Below are 18836 nucleotides of genomic sequence, written 5' to 3'. Positions count from 1 at the left end.
GGGTTTTTGAGACATCGTTTCATGAGCGGATGAGCAACACTATCTGCCTTGGCCTGTTCCTACACCTCAACATTATTGAACAAGGAGCTCAGAATCTGAAGCAGATATTCTCCGATATTCTCCACCACTATCTCATTGAGAACTGATTGCTCCACTGCACAAGAATGATTATTTTCTTCTGGAAACCTTTCATAATTTATAGGAGCCTCACCTCACGATGAATCAGAGTTGATCTGTAGGTTTACAGTAGCCTCACGCTATATTAATCAGTTATGCTACATTTTTTTTACATGTTCCCCCCTTCCTGTTATAAATATCTATTTGTATATTTGTGTTTAATGAGTTATGAACATACTTCTTAACGTGCGCTTAGATTTATACGTGGAATTCGCTGTGGGAGTACACATAGTTCAGATCTTTAAGTTTAATTTATAAAAGCTTGACGATAAGTGACATTAATTCCAAACATTGTTCTACAGTTCCTAAGCAAGGAGGAGAAATATCTCGACTCTTTTTTATGTTATTTATTTACTCTAATTTTCAACACGGCGTAAATTTATAACTGCAATTGGCGACATTTGGTTATACAAATTTGTACACTTGTAAAGAACATTTTATTGTTTTTTTGTTTAATCCAAAATTTGTTTTAGAAGATGGTTTTAGCAAACTCTTGCTGCAACTTCGTAAAAGTTAAGGAAGTATGAAGAATTTTGTGGTTTGTCAGGATCCATATTCATCATTAATAATAATTCAATATAGTCGCAATGAAATACTAGGATAATCGCTTGTCTGTTTTGGGCTGTTGGCGCCGCTTGTTTGTTTTGGTTTTCGTCACAGTTTTCAATAATTAAATATAAGTTTCTTGTTAAATATTGGTGTCACTATATGTAAAATATTGGTGTCTCTTATTTTAAGCTATTTAGATTTCAATGGAGTTGAAAAAATAAAATAAAATAAAATCAGAAAATGTGACATGGAGATGACAGATATGTCACAAAATAGTAAAATATATGTTACTTATATACAAACATTTCTTTCAGGATGATCGGAACGTTTAAATAGATATAACCATATGCTAACAACGACCACTATAACCATCAACATGTACAATCTACTATTAAAATACAGTTAAGGTAATTAAGTTAAACAAATACGAAAATATAATTATGAATATACGTAGTTCCACATTTGATATATATATATATATATATATATAAACTTTCTCTTAAATGACAAATAGGAAACTGAATTTTGGCATTCGCATTCAATGCATTAATACTTACAAAGAGAGCGTTTTGCACTCGTGGGTGCCGTAAATTTCACACTTTTGACCACCTCCTTTCCTTTCGTACTCTCAAAATGAACAACTTTCAAATCTTCTTTGGGTATATGCCTTTTCACAACAAAATCTTTATCCCAAATGCTTTTATGAGGTGCCCTATTCTGAGTCTTAGCTTTTGAATTGTAAGTCTGTAATTTGAAGCATAGAATCATATAAATTTATATTTAAAAAAAAAAAAAAAAAAAAAAAGCATTGTTGTTTGAAAAACAAAGATCATTTGTCATACACATACTAAATCATAAAACAATAATAAAGCAACCAACTTCTTCGGAGATAACAGAAGATTTAAGATAGCTTTATTTTCACTATCTATCGAAACTTAACTAATTCTTACATTGCATTAATTTAATTCACGGTAATAGGTTACCAATGTAAGGACGAAAACTATACAGTAAAATATGATTCATTCCTGTTCGACAAGATTATCTTTTTGAAGATTGTTTATTGTCAATAAATATAGAAGGGCAGTAATTCGCATACAAGGATGCTTTGTAACTGAATATAATCCTACATGATACTTCAACTTTTGTTGATTCTCTTAGCATAAATTACAAAAAGCTAGTATGCATATTGTAGAGTTCACCTATTATAGTTTGCAAAAAATGATGGTATTTTCGGCATGCTCGAATGCGAGAACCAAGGTTGTTTTTAAAACTGCTAAATTTAACTCAGAATATCTTGACAGTTCACGGTTTAATCAACTTCCCTCATTTATTTTCCACTGGTTTCTCAGATTGATTGTACATTCTGGTTACAGGTTACGGGCAAAAAATAAAATAAATAAGCATAGATAGAGCTTGGAATACGTAATATAATGGTAACACAAGTTAGTGTAGTACTTACTTGTACTATGTCTGGATTAAAATCATCCATTTTCTCCATAGTAAATGGATTCAGATTTCCTAATGCCAACTGGAAAGCTTTATTTGGCGAAAGTGATCCTCCAGTAATTTTCGATGGAACAACACCATCAGGTGGTGTATTCAAAGGAACAAGCGATCTCTTGATTGGGTCATAGACTAATTGATACAAGAAAGTATTATCTGCTTCGATAAACCCTTCTATATACTCTTGCGTTACTTGCAAATTGTGCATGTTGAGCTGTGCAGGGAGTTTCTTTAAAACCTGTAAATAGAAATAGCTGATGTCGATTTAAAAAAATAAAAGGTTTATTCCTATACAGTATATTCTTAAGTAGGTGCACACAGGTGATTGTCCTAATGGATACCTTATATTAGTCACTGGAAAAATTTTTATCTTGTAGTGTACTTGTTTTGAGAAAATGTACCTTTAAATAACTTATTTTATAGTTTGACGGCCTAACACTTATTCAAATCACATTTTTTTTAAGTTTTACTCAGGTTTATGTAATTTTATTTAAATAAGACGATTTTCCATGTACTTTCACCTATAATTTAAATTGTTTTATTTCAGCAATTACTGCTGGTTCTCAAAAAAGTTTGCGTAATACAATCTGATAGGAATGTCTTTAATTGCACACATTGTAAAACACGAATTCATACTGAGGGATGATGACGGAGAAATCATCAAGCATAAGATGGATCATGTCTTTTTAGTCTCTAAAATGAGAGCTCCTATGCTTTTCCTTTCTGATAACAATCCCTCCTCCTCCCGTTATTTCTGTAGTGCCTTCAGGAAATATGACGCAGATTAGCTAACGTAGGTTAGAGTGACGTCTGGAGGAATTCAAGAAATGTTGCAGAATACTCACTACTTCCTTGGAAAATAATCCTGTATAGTATATTCCTATCACAACTTAATTTATTTGATTCATGAGTGATCTTACTGATATAATGCTCCTGTCCATCGTTTCTAAAATGAAATATTAAGTCATAATATTCGGATTGTTCAATTGCTTTAATTCCAGTTATTTTTTTAGCCTTTGCTTTTTATTTATTTGTAACGTTATCAAGTCTGAATGAATATGATAAAAACTGGGACAATAAAACTAACATGTACAGAAATTACGTTCCTGTGGATAATACGTACGAATAACGAATTTACGCTTTTTCTTTTATCATGATTACTTTATGTTTTTTTCATATTTTTAATTAGCAATTTTGAAAATTCTTTATATCTATTGCGCCACATTATTTCAAGAATTGGTAAGTTTACCAAACTTCGCGGGAAGTTCACCTTTTCATCGTATCGTTTGTATACACACAGTGGTTTCAAGACTTCAAAAGTAATAACCATCATAATGATATATTACAATAATAATGATTTGTCCCCCCCCCCCCCAAAAAAAAAGCATTATAATTAGACGCAAACAATACTCGGAACCATAAATTCTATATTTTGAAGAAATTTTGCAATAACAACATTTATAATTTCTGGGTCAAAATTACGTAAACTGAAATCGTAAATAAGGGAAATTTCAAAGTTTTACGGTGTTTTTTACCTTTCAGTGACCTTTTCAACTATAACATCATCATAATAATACTTAACAATGGATAAATGTTTTCGCAATAGAAGTATATACGTCAAGCCACATATTGAGAGGTATGCGCATTCTAAATTCACTATGTGTAAGTGTTCTTATACAACAACTTATGTATAACAGTTCAACAACTTATATCTTATCATGATGTTACAATTAAGAAATGTACAGAAGCCCATAAAAAACAAAGTCCCATATTCTTGTTTCCTTTCCGATTAGACGTTGATATTTTTAGTAAATATAGCCATTACCACAACACTTACACTTGAAATATCTGGACTGCTAGTTCGTGAAACAAATTTACAAGCTTTTGCCAATCCAATCCCTGGAAGCGAAGGCAAATAGTCACAACCAGACAATATGCACATATGCCGAAATTTGTCAAATGTAAAATTTTCAGGTCGAACTCCCATTGCAAGGTATAACCTTTCTTTCTCTACTAACAATCCACCTCCTCCTAGATCCATTTTAAACAAAATCTGAAACAAAAGAAAGAAAAAAGTAATCATTTTGAAATTTAGTATACAATTCGAGGCACAAAAAGTGTCCGTATTTTTACCTGTATTTCCAAGTATCATACGTAGGTAGGCACACAATTTACATACAGAATTATTTTATTAAGAACTCCTACATCTTCCTTGCGACACTTAATATGAAATTTACAGGCAATCATTTTGCTTACATTTCCTCCATTGTCGGGCTGTATTGCTTTAATTTTTTCTCGATTCTGCTTTCATTGAGTTTTCTCCTTATTCTTCTCTTATTTTAAGGTTCATCAAATTGGAAAAGACTGATCACATGCTAAGACACTTAGCAGTAAGAAAAAAGGAGCACATGCATTCGACTACAAGAAAAATATTTCTAAAGCCAAACACAAAAACACTTAATATCACGTCTCTTAAAACATCTAAAGATTCAAAGCACAACATCAGTAAAGAAAAATGATCAAAAATCATCTTTACCCAGAGAAAAACAGGCCTTTTTCATTAAACTCAAATACGGACACTCTACAGAGAAGTTGAAACATCTTTGACACCGCTGTCGTCATCATTACAAAAGAAGCACAACAATTTATGATACAGTATTTACATGGAGAAACCTATACTGGAAACCTCAAGATGCTTGGGTTTGTATGTAATATTAGTGTATGTTCTTACTTGTGTCTTGAGAACGTTGTCAATGAATGCAGCGAAAATTGGCCGATTGGTGAGTTTTAAAACTTAATCTGAACACAGTAGAGAAGAGAAATATTCAAGGATATTAAAATATTTTAAGTTGTTACCTTGAATAACAGATATTCAAATTTAAACATTTCAGCTCAATTTGAATTTTTAAAAGGGAAGCATTTGCAAATTTGTCTGAATTAGAACTATTTTGGAGAAGTTCAGGAGTTCATATCTAAAAACACTTCTTCTTATTGTTAAGAAAACTTGCAAATTTGTACTTTGCAGAACTGAAAAGGATTCATTATATATAACAAAATCAGAAGTAAATCATCCTTTGTTTCAGTGTCGATTTCTCATGAACAGATCAAGGAATTTTAGAGCAAAATTTTGGAAAAATAGGTGCAATTTTAAATGTAAATATTTATACAAGCAGCATCAAAATTAATTACACTCATGTATTAAAAAGTCTGCCCAAAACAAATCAGTCACAGGTCCAGAAAACTGTTAAAATCAGTAACATCGTTTTCAACGTTGATATAATATTTCAACGTTTATCTCATGTGGTTCGGATCCCATATTAAGCCGTAGGTTCACACCTCATATAACCTCAGTGATAAACGGGACGCTAAAATCCAAACAAACAAATCGATCACTACGTAAATATTTGTATGTACAATCCGCGGCAAAAAACCTGCAACATGAGCATATAAGTTTATTGTGAAATGACGAAGTCTTTTGCTCCAAAATAAGTGTGCACGAGAGGAGGCCGAGGTTTGTCCTGGCGTGATTCGTTCCACTCAGACGTTATGTTCATTCCCTGTGCTGTTAGGCGTAGTTTCACAATAAACTTACATCCTCATGTTGCAGGTTTTTTGCCGCGGATTGTACAAAATCATTCATCAATACCGATTGGTGATAGCCTGAGTGGCTATGTTGCCACCTTCCTTTACTTCCTTTTCAACATCTTTCACTTAACGGGACTGCACAGAATCGAAAGTTTGAGGTGTCGCACACGCTCGGTGTTTCCTGGGACGATTGGAGCCAAATTTGCAGTATCCATAAAAACTAAAGAAATGAACTTATCTATACATATACAGAGGGACACAAGGGGCCTACTCCATAAGGTCTGACATAATGAAACAACACTTGTAAAATTTACTCTCCATGAACATCTGAAAAATAACAACTTTTCAATTATTCTTTCCCTATTTGACGGGAGCAGAAAAGGCATATTCTTCCACGTAATGTCATATTTCGGCCTAGCATAGAATGAATAAGATGACTGGAAGTACTTGCAGAACCCAAAGTTCTTCGCTCTACAATTAAATAATAATAATAATAATATACTTATCTATTTAAATATACAAAGGGGCAGGAGGGAATAATCCAGAAAATGTCCGATTGGAATAATCATGACATTACACGGGGCTGCTCCTGCTTCCGCCAATTAAGGAAAGAAAAAATGTCTTTGTTCAGAAGAAAAATACACGAGTTTTAAGAATTACCTACCTTGGATCTCCAATGCATGTAGTATTATTATTATATTAGTATTGTTAACAAAGCAAAAATGGAAAAATGCATGTGAATATAGAGAAATAATGTACCATATACAAGTATAGCAACCTTCTTTTCCATTTTGGAGCCAATAGGTGTTGTTGGAGGGTCTAGTGCCTCAACTAGATACATCAATATCAGATACCTTCAGTTGTGCACAAACGATTGAAACCATTTTGGAGCCAATCTTCGGGAGTAGAGGGTCTGCTGTTTAGACAGTATCTTTCAATTAGTTTTTGAATACCTTAAGATTGCTTTGTGCACAAACGTTTGAGACTATTTTGGAAAAATCAAAAAAGGCGGAAGAGGTACAACCGGATGTGAATTTCTTGAAACGGTTTGTCACATGTGACGATTTTTTTTAATCGAATGTGCAAAAACGGTGGTCGAGCAATGACCAATTTCCGAAACCTGTCTTCAAACAGGGTTGTTTGAAGCATAGTCATGATCTATGTGTGGTGGAACTATGATGGGGTAATTCACTTCGAATGAGTTTGTTCCTAAGGGTCATACCATCAATACTGATTGTTTTTTGTTGTTGTTGTTGTTTTTTTTTTTTTTCGAACAGTAGGAGCGGATGAATGCTGCACTACGCCAAAAATATTCTGCATTTATGAACCGAAAGCGTGCCCTGCTGCAACAGGATAACACAAATCACACTCGACTCGGAAAACAACATAAATTTAAAAGTTGATGGCATCTAACTGATGTCACTTGGTATATAGTCCTGACTTTGCCCTTTCGGATTAATACCTGTTTCGATTTATAGCACACTTCTTGAAATTAAGATACTTCAGGAGGTGGAAAGAGCAGTGATTGACTTCTTTGTGTCTAAAGACAAGACATAGTATCGACGTGGAACCTAGGAACTGGCACGAAGGCGGCTGCAGACAGTCCAACATGAAGGACTATACTTTGAATGTTAACCTGCTTTTGCTGTACTGTAATAAATACATGTATGTTGTGCACCAGAATATTGCAAGACTTATGACTCAATCTTTAATATTAGACGAAACTACTGAATATTATTCACTTAATTATCGCGTCTAACACATGGTTATAAAAACGTACCTTGTCACAGCCAAAAAGAACCAGATCAGAATCTTCTGTTATTACAAGCTGAGCAATATTATTCTTATTAAGGAAGGCCAATTGCGCGTCTGCTTCATAAGGAGCTACTATGCAGTCAACATTCCTACGTCGACATTCTCGGATCAGATTCAACGCCATTTCTGGAGAAATATCAACACATCGTCGCATACAATCCCTAGCTTCCTGGATTTTTCCTGCTCGTAACATCTCAGCTGCTTTACGGCGATTCTGTTCACGGGCTCTGTGAAGTATGGAATATTATTAAGAGACAATAGATAGTTACAACAGAAACGGACCATTAATAAATGTGCATATAGTAAAAACGAATATAATAATAAAAATATTTAAAAAAATACTTTCCACAAAATATTACATTAGAATAAAACAGTGTGCATCAAAAATTAATTATGCCATCAACTGATAGAACATATTAAGTATGTAAACTTTAGTCACATAAGCCTAAACAATCTTTCAAGTTTTTTTTTTTTTTTTTTTTTTTTTTTTGAAAGAAAGAAAGAAAGAAAAAGCGAGTTCAGATTCTTCCTAATTCTGACATATTACAACGGTATGTTGTATATTTACCTGTACCGGTCTTAGAAAAGGTGATCAGAGGTGCGACAACGGAGCATATTTTGTAAATAAGAAGAAAAATTGTATTGAAAAGATTTTTTTTTAGTGCTCCTTAGTTACAAAAGATAATATAAATAAGTAAGATTGTTGACTAATAGATTGCAGGGTTATCAGAAGAATTTGATGTTTAGGAAATTAATCGTTTGTAATAAGTATATTAACCGAAGGTGTAAAATAAATGATATTTACGCTTCAAAGTTCTGTTTTTGATATTGTGGCTCAAGAAATATTTAATTAAGAACCAGTGGTGTTACATAATTAAATGGTGCCTTCATACCGGGAGTTAGTGTATCGTTCTGAAGTACAGTAACAACGGACACAATTGAGCCCAATATTTATGTTACTATATTAAGAAGCGGTAAACGAATAAAACGAGGTATGTCGGAAACTGAAGGTATACAAGACCGACCTATGCAAAGTAGTAGTCATGCTCCTGATACCGTGATAGACCTTTTAAAGCAGATATCATGTCAAATGAACCAACTTCAACAGAATCAACAGGAGTTCCAACAGAATCAACATGAGTTCCAACAGAACCAACATGAGTTCCAACAGAACCAACAGGAGTTCCAACAACAATTTGAGGAGTTACAGCAAAAAATGGTTACACAACAACAATTTGAGGAATTCCAGAATGTAACCCATCAACAATTGGAGGACTCCCTAAAGCAATTACAACTTAAAATTGAGGAACGACTGGAAGATAAAATGGATCAATTACATTGTAAAATAGAAGGTCAATTGGAGGAACAGATTTCCACGAGATGTAAGCAGTATGACCAAAAGCTGGAACGAATATCCCAAAATTACACTGAGATGCAGGATGTGGTCAAAGCCATGGAATCGGTAATTAACGAACACACCTTTCACATTCGAGAACTCCGGGAGGATATGAATTGTTTGCAAGAGTGGTACCATACTACTACGGAAGAGCACGACGGTGGACATAGACATCAGTCTCACAGTGGACATAGAAATCAGGCTATGTATAATGGATTAGAACCAGTAATCTCTCATGATGGTGGTTATAGAAATCAGTCTCCTTTCAAGGAACCAGAACCATCAACAGCTCATCGAGTTTTGGAGGATAGTGAGTCTTCGGGATACAGTGAAGGAAGTACCGAAGTTGGAAGAAGAAAGAAATATACATCCCGTAGGAATTCAAAATGTTACGGTAAATATTCAAAATCTCATAATAATGACAAACCTTTGCGATTTAGCGAAGTAAAGTCATTGACCAAATTTAGCGGTGGACCTGATGATATTCCTGCACGGGTATTTATCGAGAAGTTCGAGGACGAATGCGACTTGATAGGAATCAAAGAATCAAAATTCCTGAAGATACTTCCACACGTCTTACAACCTCCATGTTTAACGTGGTTCAAAGCCATTCGAGAAAATCTCCATGCTTATTCAGATTTTAAAGCGGCCCTACTGTCCAATTATGAAAACGACTTTATGCTTGCTAACAGGGATGCTTTATTACGTACCAAAGTTTTCGATCCCCGAAGCCACAAAAATGTTACGGAATTTGTAGTATCGACATACAACGAATTAAAAGCTCTAAATCCTAATCATCCGGAATCACGTATAATTGCTTCAATTCGCATACTATTGCCGTTTAGATTACAACAAATGTTGATGTCTGCACAATGTGTCAATTTCAGTCATATGGTCATGTTAGTGCAGAACTTCGAGAGTCAATATTTGATGCAGAAAAATAATAAAAATCCCAATAGAGGTCAGGGTAATGTTAGCCGCAATCCTATTAATTATGCTCATATTCGCAATATAAGTGTACAGAATGGAAATAGCTCTAACACACAAGGAAATGGCAATCGTCGTTTTAATGAACGAGCGTGTAATCCAAATAATACCGGTAACGCAACTCAACCTAATGGAAGAAATAATAATAGGAATTTCAGAAATAATCACCGAAATTATAATCGAAGTAACAACAATTATCGTAATTATGCACAAAATCGGTTCATAGGTGGTAGCAATTATAATAACAGAAATCCAAATTCTGTGTATACATACAATCGATCCGATTCTACTCAAGAATGCGGAATACAATGTTCCTTAATTGCGCCCTTTGAACGAATAACTTGAACCATTAAAAAGGCGTCCGACAGATTTGTTTTAGATCGACTTTGCTTATGTCTATGGTTAATGTGTTCTTTATTCAGTTTATTATTTTGGCAACCTACCGAAAATACTAGAAAGATATGAATGGACTTAGTTAAAAATGTAGTCCCTCCTGAGATCATAAGTAAAATTAATATAAATAATGTATAATAGAGGGAACTCAATCTCAAAACGAGATAAACGTCGTATTTCATAATTATATAACTTATTTATTGTATTTTTCTTCATGTTATTTTATCTTCAACTATTTTTCTAGTGTAACAATTATTTTCTTCAATGTTAAAGTATGTTATATTGTTTTATTATGTTCACAACACTATAATTACTCACTAAGCCCTTTATGTGTTCTATATGTATATTCACGTAGAATGTTTATGCCGTGTTTACATCTGGATCAATTCTATTAGAGAACATATTTATATTTAATTCAGTGCAATTATATTTAACTTCATGAATTAAACTATGCACATTATAGTAAAAATAGTCCAATGAATCAAAAAAATTGTGGACCGTATTATTATTGTTATTTTCCTGTTGATGTACCTTGATATTTATATTATAATGTAAGGCCAAAGGATATGCCCAGTTATGTGATTAATATATGATATTAATATAAAACATAATTCTATGTATATACAAGGGCTGATCAAAATGTGTATACTTGTACGGTCCAGGATTCTTTTCATTTATTGTTAGTAAATAAATGAAATCCATGTTCGTGGCGCCAGATACAACGGTATGTTGTATATTTACCTGTACCGGTCTTAGAAAAGGTGATCAGAGGTGCGACAACGGAGCATATTTTGTAAATAAGAAGAAAAATTGTATTGAAAAGATTTTTTTTAGTGCTCCTTAGTTACAAAAGATAATATAAATAAGTAAGATTGTTGACTAATAGATTGCAGGGTTATCAGAAGAATTTGATGTTTAGGAAATTAATCGTTTGTAATAAGTATATTAACCGAAGGTGTAAAATAAATGATATTTACGCTTCAAAGTTCTGTTTTTGATATTGTGGCTCAAGAAATATTTAATTAAGAACCAGTGGTGTTACAATATCTGCTCACAGGAAAATGTATTCATTTTGCCACAACGACCAACGGACATCTTAATATGGGCGGATCTTTATGTTTCGACAAAAAACATACGTATCATGGGACTGAACCTCCCTTTTACGGACACTCTTAGATAAGGATAATCCTCTTTTCCCCGCAACATTTTAGTAACCTCTTTATAATGGACAGAAATGATTCTCAGTTCATACGTATTTAGTATAGAAAATACTTTCTACAATGTAAAAATAAGTATGTGATGCAGTACAGCAAATTTCAGACAGAAATTGGTGTCCAGAAGATGTGCACTGCAGGCAATTATTCAGACTTTCCGCACAAAATTCATAAACTGTCATGATAGATTCGTTAGTTCTACGTGCATTATCGGTATTTTGTAATAATGCTGCATGTTCTTATTGTGTTACTTTTACTTATCGTAAAGTGATATGCAAATTAAAGGATTTTCATAGGGGATGACAAGTACTTGAAGAAAATTATCTCATGTGAAGTGTACACGACGATATAAATTCATCACCTACTTATACTTTAGTTTCTTTACAGAGATTACTTTGCCTTCATCTCCCCGATAGATAGATAGATAAATGGATGGAAGAATGAATACATACACGTTTTCAAATCCTCAGTTACAGAAATAAAAATAAGTATTAATCCAAAAATCTCTAAGGTGAAAAAATCCTGTCAAAATTCTGTAATAATCAAGTTACTAACTATGGACTCGTCATATTACTTGTATTATACTTTATACGAAAAAAAAAGTAAATTGAATAGGTATTATAATATACGTAAGAGAAAAAAAGATTGAAGAAAAATAAAAAGTATTAAATGTAAGGAAATAATACAGTGCAAACTTACTCTCGTCGTTTCTTCTCAGTGTTGGCCTTTGCTGGAAGGTATCTCCCATCAAACACAAGAATTGGTTTGATGTTATAGGATAATAACATGTTAACGAATTTCATACAATAATAAACGTATCTGAAAACACATAAAAGAAATTAAGTATACTTTTATTAGTTTTACACTTCACATTTATAGCAGCAACAACTTAAATATTTTGCCGTAAAATCTGCCATATTTGATGTATACTTTTTTTAAAAAAAAATTACGAGGTACAGTCAATAAATAATGAACGCACCTCGAAAAAAAAAAAAAAGTATAATCACGCAAGTAATGTAGCTGATAGGTACAACATTCCCCTTTTTAAATCTACAGTCAGAATTAAAATATCTTTTTATTCACTCAGATATGAAGCCTAACGTAAGCATTAGAATCTGACAATGGTCGGTGAACGAGTTCCCGTTTAAGTCCGGAAACATTTCAGCTATAGTAATTTATTCAAAACTGCAGTTTGAAAAAAGAACCTGAATAGAAGCAGAATACACAAATGGATTGAGCTCTTTCAGACTGATGATTTTGGTATCAGTGACAATGAGAGGTCAATCAGTCTCTTCTCTGCAGCAAAAGACCAAAATTTAGTTCGTATGAAGAAAGTAGTCAGGAATAACCGGACAACGACGATTTATCATGCGATATTGTACCTTAGTATAATGTATCATGGTCCATGATCTTTTGGACCACCTGTATATTTATATTTATTTCCAAAAGAAATTTGAAAATTATTGTAAATCATTACTATATTTTAGGGTTCACTTTAAAAGTGTAATATTTCGTCCTAATAGTAATATAGAAGAAGTAGTTTCCAGAAAATTACATATAATCCAATATTTTATTATTATTGCATATTTTGTTCCTAGTATTAAGTTATGTGGGTTCAAAGGTGTGTATTTTGTAGTTTCTTATAGGTCTTGTGCTATTTTTTTCAAGGACATTTAGATGTAGGGAATCTTCGCAAAGAAACTTAAAATTTAATTTTGTAATTTCCTCAAAATTTCATTCTGAAATTAGGCCATGATCTCTTCTTGGCACACCCCTTTGTTTAGGCAGAAATTTTTTCTCATAAGAGCGTAAAGAAATTTCAGTTTTGTTCGAGACTCATTCCAGATCTTATCATTGGTTCGGCTCCTTTTTAATGTATCGAGATTTAGGTGTTATCCTTTTGTTGCGTCACTAAAGAACCAATTAACTCTTTTCTCCTTGGTATTCTTTGTCTTTTACCTAAAACCGTGTTGGAGATTGGACATACAATTCAATTTCTCGTCAGAATTATGCAGAATGTGGAAAGTTTTGTGTCAAAGTCTATGTTAATTATTGTGACTGGTGTTAAATGATCTCTAATTTCTCTCATAATGTGTCTGAGGAAGGTTATGCCACATAGCCGAAACTGTAACACAAATGTATAATCTTAAAATATATACACTGCTTTGGTTAGTTGGAGTTTTATCAGTAATCTTGAATTTTCCAAAGCTACAATGAATAATTTACATGATTTCGGCTATTTTCATTCATTTTTATATACGTATATCTCCCCTTCCCCCTCCCCTAAGTTGCGGGAGTGAATTTTTATTAAACAGCATCGGAAGTGTTATTGTTCATTTCAGCAACCCCGAAAACCATGGATTTGACATCAATATCGGTCATTTTCGATCATTAAGTTGCAGTGCTGAATTTGAATTTAAGCTTCATCGGAAATGTCACTGTTCATGTCAGCAACCCCGAAAACCATGGGTTCGACACTAATATCGGTCATTTCAATATATATCCACACTTCCTTCCTTTAAGTTGCACCTTCAAAGTGAAATGATAATACCATTTCAGGCCCGTACCTCATCTATATTGAAAATTTTTATCGAGATCAGTCTGGTGGTTCAAGAGTTGTAAGTTACTAATATAGTCACTTTCATTTTAATATATACAGATAATTTGTCGCCTTAGAAAACAGATATTTGCCTACATACAAAATTTTGTACATAAAGTTTATATTAAAGTCTGTAGTTGAACGTTAAATAATAATAATTATATGGCTTTGTGCATGAGTATTATTGAAATTTGCCTACTGCTCTTTCTTTTAACAAGTAAGTAATTTGGTTAAAATTAACAAAATTTCACCAGATCAAAGGGCACAGTAAGAATTCAGTTTCATTCAAAAGCTCTATTTGTTGCAACAGAAACGCTTCATGATGGTAGATGTGTATGCAATTGTAAAAGTTCTGTAATTAATGGACAACGAGGAGTAAACGACTAAAAGGGCACATAAAGAAGATGAGTGCAGACTATTAATTTTCACGAATAATTACAACAGTTTTATTTTCGAATGTTTCTTTTTTAAATATTCACAATATTGAAATTTCTCAACTTACATTCTTCACGCGTTCGAAAAAAAACGGTTCCATTACAATTAAAACTAACCCAATCCAACGATTTTTGTTATTTTCTCAATTTTTACGGAAACAATTCGGAAAAAACGGTTTTTTACCAGGAGGTTCAAAATTTCCGGAAATTTTACAACACTACTCTTGAACCATCCAACCGATCTCGATCAAATTTTCAACATAGATGACGTTCGGGCCTGGGATAATTTTGCCACTTAATTTTGACGGTGCAACATAGGGAAGGGGGAGATATATATATGTAAAAATTAAAAATTAAAGTTACTGTATTTGTGATTTCATCACTCTTAAACCATTCGACCGATCTGGATCAAATTTTCAACATAAATAAGGTTCGGGCCTGGGATGTTTTTTATCTATTCACTTTGACGATAGAACTTAGGGGAGAAAGAGGGAGAGTTAGAAAATAAATAAAACTTAGTAACTCTTGAACCCTTGAACCAAAGGATCAATCTCGATGAAATTTTTAGCATAGATGAGGTTCGGGCCTGAGATATTTTTTATCATTTCACTTTGACGGTAGAGCTCGGGGGAGGGCGAAGCAAGTATATATATATATATATATATATATATATAAAACTTAATAACTCATGAACCACCCAACCGATGTCGATTAAATTTTCAAGCTAGCTGAGGTTCGAATCAGATGGTTTTTGTCATATCATTTTGACGGGGAAGAGACATTTAAAAATGATCGAAAATGACCAATATTAGTGTCGAATCTATAGCTTTCGGGGTCGCCGAAATGAAGAGTGACACTTCTAATGCCGTCTAAGTCCAAATTCAGCCGTGCGACTTGGGGAGATATATAAAAATGATTGAAAATGACTAATATCAGTGTTGAATCCATAGTTTTTCAGGTCGCTGAGATGAACAGTGACACTTCCAATTCCATGTCCCACAACATGGGAGAGGTATATATATATGATCGAAAATGACCGACATCAGAGAGCGCATTAGTTGTAGTAAAAAGTAACTGACTAACGGAATATATTACTATTTTTTAATGCAACTCAGCGAAGCTGGTAATTGATGCTAATATATATATATATATATACTAGCAGCGTTCACCCCGCTTCGCTGGGGTCACCCCGGAACGCAATAAACCTTGTTAATTAGATAATTTTTACTTTTTCGCTTTCAAGTGATATGATAAAAACCATAGTAGATTGCAGTAAATGTTAACATTATATCGCCTGTCATTTATGTTAACCCGCCGAGTGACACGGTCATGCGGGTTGCATATAAATACGTTTATTTTTACCTATGATGAACTAACAAAGGATTTGTACGTTATGGACACTTGAATGGTCAATTATCTCAAGACACTGGTAATTGAAAATTAAAGTGATATGATAAAAACCATCTAGGGTCCAAATCCTAATAACCCCCCAAAAATGAAAGAAATTGGTTCAGCCGTATTAGCGTGATGAGGGAACAAAGGATTTGTGCGTTCTCTTTTATATATAAGACTAGCAGCGTTCACCCCGCTTCGCTGCGGTCACCCCGGAACGCAATAAACTTTGTTACTTAGATAATTTTTACTTTTTCGCTTTATCGCCTGTCATTTATGTTAACCCGCCGAGTGACACGGTCATGCGGGTTGCATATAAATACGTTTATTTTTACCTATGATGAACTAACAAAGGATTTGTACGTTATGGACACTTGAATGGTCAATTATCTCAAGACACTGGTAATTAAAAATTAAAGTGATATGATAAAAACCATCTAGGGTCCAAATCCTAATAACCCCCCAAAAATGAAAGAAATTGGTTCAGCCGTATTAGCGTGATGAGGGAACAAAGGATTTGTACGTTCTCTTTTATATATAAGATATATATATATATATATATATATATATATATATATATATATATATATATATATATATATATATATATATAGATAGATAGATAAATGGTAATGGTTGAGGGTTTGTCTGCTTCAAGTAGGGAAGAACGGTATGTAATTTTATGAACTATTTGTGCTGTACATTAATTTTAGTTCTTACAAGGAACCCCTTGAGTGCGAGGTCTCAAGTGCAATCTCTAGCAAGGCTCATTTGAAAGTGTAGTCTGAACAATGATGACAGGAAAAATATTAGCTGCTAATGACGCACCAAGTGTATCAGGAGGGCGACAGAAAATACGTGCCCAGTAGGTGCAGAGATCAACCTTCTATGGAATGTACGTATTACACTTTACAAAATGGACATCATTGACATTCACGAAATGTTCAAAACAAACCATTAACCTTTCGGCAGTCGCGCTGTTGTAAAAAGTACAACAGTGTTGTTGTTTTTGTTGTAAGTCACTAACTGACTGAACTGACTGAATTGCAACTGACCGAATTTATTGCATGTGTCGTTTGTATTTTTATTTATTTTTACTATTTTGAATGTGACAATGGGATCACAATGTGAATATAAGTCAATAACATCTTTACTGTTAAGTGTTGTAAAAAGTACAACGCGCGACTGCCCGTGTTACATAGACAGACGCGACTACCGAAAGGTTAACTTGCACTATGAACACCGAATGAAAAATTATCACAAGCGCCACAGTGATCACAAACGTTCGCACCATCAAGATCGAAGGCAAACTCCTTGGGAGTTACAAACCAGTCAGGCGTTCAGCTAGGCATCCACTCTTAAAGAGTGCATATGGAATCATATTGGTGTAACAAGTACCATCACATTTCATCAGTTCTCATCTCCCAGTTATACAAATATGATTCTATTGGCACTTCTTAAGAGTGGATACCTAGCTGAACGTCCTGAACGGTTTGCAACTCCCACGAAGTTTGCCTCCGATCTTGATGGTGCGAACATTTGTGATCACTGTGGCGCGTCATTTTTCATTCGGTGTTCACGGTGCAAGTTAGTGGTTTGTTTTGAACATTTCGTGAATGTCAACGATGTCCATTTTGTGAAGTGTAATACATACATCCCAAAAAAGGTTGGTCTCCGAACCTCTCGGACACTTTATTTTCTGTCGCCTTCCTGATGCACATGGTGAGTCATTAGTAGCTAATATTTTTCCTGTCATCATTGTTTACACTACACTTTCAAATGAGCCTTACTAGAGATTGTAATTCCGACCTCGCACTCAAGGGGTTCCTTGTTAGTATTTTTTAAACTTGTTGTTGGTGGGGAATTAGGTGTTCATGTATATACTTTAACATGATTTCGGTTTTACATTCACTACCTTTTAGTTTTCTTATTTTCTATGTGTGCCCTTTTTAGCAATCGGGAAATATGGTGGTTCTTGCTATAGTTGTTTTAATTATTTTATACACTGCATGTTTCATGTTCTGATAAATTTAGAACCAGGGTGGGTTGATTTAAATCAGACTGATTTAAATCACTAAATCACTTGATTTTTTAAATAAAAATCGTTGATTTAATCGAATTCCGAAATAAATTAATTTAAAGTGAAAATAAGTAAAATCCTGTACATGTTCTGTTATTTCGATTATGGAAGTTAATAATCATAATACAATGAGAATCAAATGTACAGTATAGTATGAAAACAAGTGTCATGCAGAGAATGATTAGGGAAAATCCCGTTTTGAATAGGTAACGGAGCAATCCTGCTTTCTTCTTTTCGCAACATTGGGTTTGGGTTTTAAAATCGTTAGCTATTCCAACGAGAAAATCACCATCGACATTTAAGACGAAAATTCTTTTTTGTGCGTGTCTGTTTATTTGTTCCCAGATAATAGGAGTATTTAGAGGGTTTCTATCCCCTCTCCATTTATTTATTTATTTATTTATTTGGATAATTTTATAACTTTAGGCGAAATTTATGTATTTCATGCCGCAAGCTAGTTCTGAATTTTTAAAAATAGGTCTCTGCCAAATATCAGTAACCTTTGTGAAAAAAAGTGTCATTTTGATAAACGTTGCTGTACTTTTCCTTAATGCTTAACCTTTTATATTATATCACCCATTTTTAGGTGATAGGGTAGAATCTTCATTATTCGATCAAAAAGTACCAATAAGGCTTTTTACTTCGTTTTCTTTAAGACTGAAGGCATTTTAGAACACGTTACATATGCTTTCACACCTTTCTGCGTTGAGGT

The 18836-nt window shown here is 33.5% G+C and overlaps 1 protein-coding gene across 2 annotated transcripts in view; it reads right to left on the bottom strand.

The window, feature by feature from the left end:
• The window catches only part of tos (Exonuclease tos), a 42669-nt gene that overhangs the window by 20666 nt on the left and 3167 nt on the right, over positions 1-18836 (bottom strand). For both annotated transcript variants that reach the window (XR_014131515.1, XM_081759037.1), the window contains exons 2-6: positions 12319-12438; positions 7595-7856; positions 4067-4282; positions 2186-2467; positions 1284-1470 (exon numbers count right to left, since the gene is read on the bottom strand). Coding sequence is in view for 1 of the 2 variants with exons in the window: in XM_081759037.1 (XP_081615163.1) it covers positions 1284-1470; positions 2186-2467; positions 4067-4282; positions 7595-7856; positions 12319-12438 (1067 nt within the window). In the remaining variant the exon portion in view is untranslated. The remainder of the gene's footprint in view (positions 1-1283; positions 1471-2185; positions 2468-4066; positions 4283-7594; positions 7857-12318; positions 12439-18836) is intronic.

Source organism: Thermobia domestica, chromosome 5, assembly GCF_964235325.1.
Source record: "Thermobia domestica chromosome 5, izTheDome1.hap1.1, whole genome shotgun sequence".
Lineage (NCBI taxonomy): Eukaryota > Metazoa > Arthropoda > Insecta > Zygentoma > Lepismatidae > Thermobia > Thermobia domestica.
Note: the sequence above shows the minus strand (reverse complement) of the source record. Positions and strands in the feature narration are given on the sequence as shown.